General features: G+C 39.7%; 1 protein-coding gene across 1 annotated transcript in view; it reads left to right on the forward strand.

Annotated features, from left to right (window-relative positions):
* The window catches only part of LOC310792999 (ovochymase-2), a gene marked incomplete at both ends in the record, with an annotated part of 16,389 nt that extends 12,773 nt beyond the window's left edge, over nt 1-3,616 (forward strand). Inside the window, 2 exons of the mRNA XM_083654751.1 lie at nt 1-9; nt 3,483-3,616. The exon at nt 1-9 is cut by the window's left edge and continues 177 nt beyond it. Of these exons, the coding sequence (XP_083510877.1) occupies nt 1-9; nt 3,483-3,616 (143 nt within the window). The remainder of the gene's footprint in view (nt 10-3,482) is intronic.
* Between the last annotated feature and the right edge of the window lie 1,384 nt (nt 3,617-5,000).

Consider the following 5,000-nt stretch of genomic DNA (forward strand, 5'->3'; position numbering starts at 1 on the left):
CATCACATGGTTGGTCGTTCGTTTTATCTTCCCTTTCTTTTGGATCTTTACACGTTCATTGTTTGCCACCAGAAGGTCACTGCTTTTGAATGTCAGGACTGGCTGGAAAATGTAGATGGGAAAGTCTCCCTCTCTCCCTGTGTGTGTGTGTGTGTGTGTGTGTGTGTGTGTGTGTGTGTGTGTGTGTGTGTGTGTGTGTGTGTGTGTGTGTGTGTGTGTGTGTGTGTGTGTGTGTGTGTGTGTGTGTGTGTGTGTGTGTGTGTGTGTGTGTGTGTGTGTGTGTGTGTGTGTGTGTGTGTGTGTGCGTGTGTGCCCGCGTGCGTCTTCCTCTTCCCAGTACTCTAAGCACACAGGCATTTAGAATGGCAGTGTGATATTTAACACTGGACTTACCCACTGTAACGAAGAAGAAACGAACAGCTTCACTGTAAAAAGAAGATCTTAACAAACAATTTAGTCTATATAGTATTGAGTTTTAAAATCTTATTTTTTATTTGAACAAGTGACAAGTTATGCCAGTGAGGGTGAGATAATTTAATTCCACTTGTTTTGAATGCAGTTCAACTGGTTTCAAGTATTTCCTTGAAACATATTTGCTTCTTTCCTGCCTCATTTCAAGATGTTGGCACTGAAGTGAAGCTGCATTGAAAACAGGACTAGTGCAGAAATAGTCCCTTTGTTAAGTGGACTAGACATGAGTTTAGTCCCTTTGTTAAGTGGACTAGACATGAGTTGAGTCCCTTTGTTAAGTGGACTAGTTTAGTCCCTTTGTTAAGTGGACTAGACATGAGTTGAGTCCCTTTGTTAAGTGGACTAGACATGAGTTGAGTCCCTTTGTTAAGTGGACTAGACATGAGTTGAGTCCCTTTGTTAAGTGGACTAGACATGAGTTGAGTCCCTTTGTTAAGTGGACTAGACACGAGTTGAGTCCCTTTGTTAAGTGGACTAGACACGAGTTGAGTCCCTTTGTTAAGTGGACTAGACACGAGTTGAGTCCCTTTGTTAAGTGGACTAGACATGAGTTGAGTCCCTTTGTTAAGTGGACTAGACATGAGTTGAGTCCCTTTGTTAAGTGGACTAGACATGAGTTGAGTCCCTTTGTTAAGTGGACTAGACACGAGTTTGCTTGGCAAGAAGCTCATGTAGTGTAATTACACTGTATTAAATCAATCCCCATAATATCCTCTCACCCGCCACTCATTTCTCTTCTCTATTTTCATCTGTGTGCTTTCTGAAAATGAAACTCTACAACTCGGCAAACTCTGAAATACTGAAGAGGTGCAAACTGTTCCCAAACAACTGATCCAGAAAAGGTGTTGGGTCCATCTCCAAGGAAAACATGCTGCACTTCTACTACTGAAGTAACACACTGTAGAACTGTGAAATGGTGTTGTCAGCTCCTTTGTCTCTAACTTTATAGTTGCTAGGGAAATATATATATATATATATATATATATATATATATATATATATATATATATATATATATATGCGCGCGCGCTCCGGGGTTATTCCCCACCCTGGCTACAACACTCTCCTTTTGGGACTGTAATGTTGCTTTGCTACAGCTGCTTTCTCCACTGCGCCTCACTGAGCATGCTCAGACAGGCTGCCTCCCGCCCATCCAGGTGTGCACCTCACACACATCACACTTATCTACAGTGTATAGATGAAAAATCCAGATTTCAAAAGAATTGCTACAACTAGAAAATAAAAGCTAGATCAAGTTAGTTGTGATTCTAGTTGTGATCATACCATCTTCACACATAAGCACCCACACCACTACTGTGTTGTTCATGATCTGGGTTCCTAGGAGACCCACAGAGCATCACTGGACTGACTGACGCCACGCTGTGTATACAGTATATATATGTAGGTATACTGTATATACATGGGGAGATTTTGCCAGCAGTATTCTTTGATTATAGTTTAGTATACTTATGTTATCCACATTGATTTTGTACAGCAGGAATATGCAACCCTGCTGCAGGTGTATTACCTCTCCATACTGGCTCAAAGTGTCACCTCTATCGTTACTTTTAGTATTGAAATTAATGGAAGGCAGCGCTATAAGAAACCTATTTTATTACAAAAACAAAACAGGTGCAGTCTCAGGTGGCTTGCAAGGCATTATGGGACACAGGGAGGGGTTATCAGCCTCATGTGCTGACCTAGTTGATTACTCTTCTCTCCCACATTTTGGGGGTAACTTTACGCAGCCGTGCATGCTACTTAGCATACGCTTGTTAGCTAGCTCATGTTAGATCTGCTATTGCATGTTAGTGGATGTAGGCAATAAATGATCCATGCTACGCTGGATTCAATAGAGATCGACTTGTCTCTTCATGCTGTGTCTGCTCAAATCAGTCAATTTAAATGAAAATGCAAAGTTTCAGTACCAGCACTGTGCTCCAGACTGTTGAAAGACAGTCAAAGGGTGTGTTTGTAGGTGCAGGCCGCCCTCTAGTGGCAGTGTGTTGGAACTGAAGTGAAACCAGAGTTGGAACTTTACCAACTCATCACATTTTGTTTGAAATCACACCTATTACCATTCGGTTAACATTAATTTGATTATTTAACGTGATTTTGCATACGTGAACCATATTGTGATCTATATTGATATTGAGAAAAATCCTTAGGATTATCATATGATTTCAACCATATCGTCCAGCCCTAATTACTTATTTGAACCTTTATTTCTCCATGGAAAGTCGAAAAGCACCTCTAGCCTACTGTAGATGTTGAAGGAGGGATCCTCAGTCCTCAGTCCTCAGATCCTCAGGATCCTCAGTCCCCACACACATTTTTCCAGCCAGTCCTGCGCTTCAAACTGACAACCCTCTGAGCACAAGCTCCCACACCCCTATTTGTTTAGCTGTTGGTATTTTTCACAACAGTCTTTACTTGAGAGAGTTCACACGTTAAACTAGTTTTAAAGATGAGGACCGATGCTCACAGGTCAGGAACACAGCAGCATCAAGGAGGAGGGTGCTGGAGCACCAAGTCATCTTAAAAAATATATTGATTTGGTGCAGATCAATTCACTGACGTTTCGACAGCACAGTGTTGAAATGTTTATCTCCCTTTATGATATGATAATGTAGGCAAGAGATAATGTAACAGCAAGCCAGTTATTATTGCAAAATAAACCCTGAGAGCGTGAATCAAGACCCTGAGAAGTGGAGGCTCCCTGCAAATTATAAGTACTGTAATAAGTATTGCACAGCTACTTACCAGAGACATTTGACACAAACTATTGATTTATAAATGATTAATAATTATAAAGCAAAAAAGCTTTAGCTTGTAATTAAATGATTCTAAATGAATACATTGCATCAGATGCTTAATGTCTTTGGGAAGTATAGTGCAAAGTGCAAAACACATGATAATGTCAGGCAGCTCCTGGTTCACGTCAGGGCTTATTTAATATAATAAATGTTTCTGTACATTCCCCATTACATGGCAGCCTTTGTGTGTTTTAGTGTCCAACACTGCAGTCATGCCTCACCAGGCCGTTATGGACCAGGACAGCGAGGACTCCACAGAGGACATGTATGTGGATCCACGCTCAGATGACGAGGACCACAGCCCAGAATCCTCTGGGTGGCACCAGTAACCCAATGGATGGAGACTTGTCATCTATTTTGCAGTATTCATATCACTCAAAAATAACGTGTAGAATATTTTGTTGTTTTGTACACAAATTACACTGTTTATGACTGAGAAACATTTAGCATGATTTCAACATTTCAAAATAAATGAAATTGATAAATATTCTAAAGACATACTATGTCCTATGTGTATGGTGAAGGTAGGCTACATAGTTGAAGTGAATAAGGGTGTTTTTTCTTAATATGGAAAGAACATGTTTTCAATTCCAATTGGTTGAAAAATACTTGTCAATGCGGTTCTCTATTTTGCATTGACAAACAATTTGTTGCATAAATGAATGCACCTGAAAATATGATTTACTGCAGTTTTCTTCTGTCGCAATGTTATGTAAGTACCGTAGTTTCTCCTCATTTTGTTACAAAGGTTGTATGAGGTGACAAAGACATGGCTACAAGGCTGTATTGAAAAGTCTATGCAACGTTGCATGTGACATCCCAGTGAAGTGATGTTTTTAAAAGATCTCCACAAAGTGCTGGTGACGGCACTCTGGAATTTCACTCAGTAATGCTACAATGTGACATTCCAGCAATGTCTAAAACATGCTTTTATCGACTTGCTTTGATGTACTTATTTTCCTTTTATATCAGATATTGTATTCCTTCATCCTATACGATTTATTAAAATGTATTATTTTCTTTGTCTCCATGTTTCCCTTTATTGTAGAGCACTTGGTATCTGTTTTGAAAAGCACTTTAGAGATAAAGTTACAGGTGGGGTCCAAGCAATGCAGGAACCCTATTGTAGCATATTTGTAACGATTCTAATAATTTTTCTGCCTTAAAAGTATGTGCAGCTCAGAAACTGTAAGTCCCAGAGCAATTTGGCAGGTGGGTCCCTATGCACCCCACTACTCATGCAAGGCCACTCACCCATCTTGACCAGATGGTGGCGCTATAACAGCAACTTTGGCCTATAACTTCTGAACTGTATGGGCCACTAGTAAAATCACTGGGCCAGTCGCAGGCCTCTCCCGCTGCATCGGTGGTGTTTTATCTCTCTCACAATATATATATATATATATATATATATATATATATATATATATATATATATATATATAATGATAAACATCTACTGTAAGGCATACAAGTGTATCCATCATGCATTATAATTAGATGTAAACTGATACATACTGTACATTGTATTGTTAGGTTGATGTTCAGAAGCAGAATACTTAGACTTTATTTTTCCTCTGTGATGAATTAATACAATATTTTCTTTTACAGAGGGTGCCAGCAGCTTTTTATTATGTAATGCATTTCTCTCTCTCTCTCTCTCTCTCTCTCTCTCTCTCTCCCCTCCCCTCCCTTCTCTCAGTGGTGTGATTA

This window comes from Poromitra crassiceps, assembly GCF_964638095.1.
Source record: "Poromitra crassiceps genome assembly, chromosome: 18".
Taxonomy (NCBI): Eukaryota; Metazoa; Chordata; class Actinopteri; order Beryciformes; family Melamphaidae; genus Poromitra; species Poromitra crassiceps.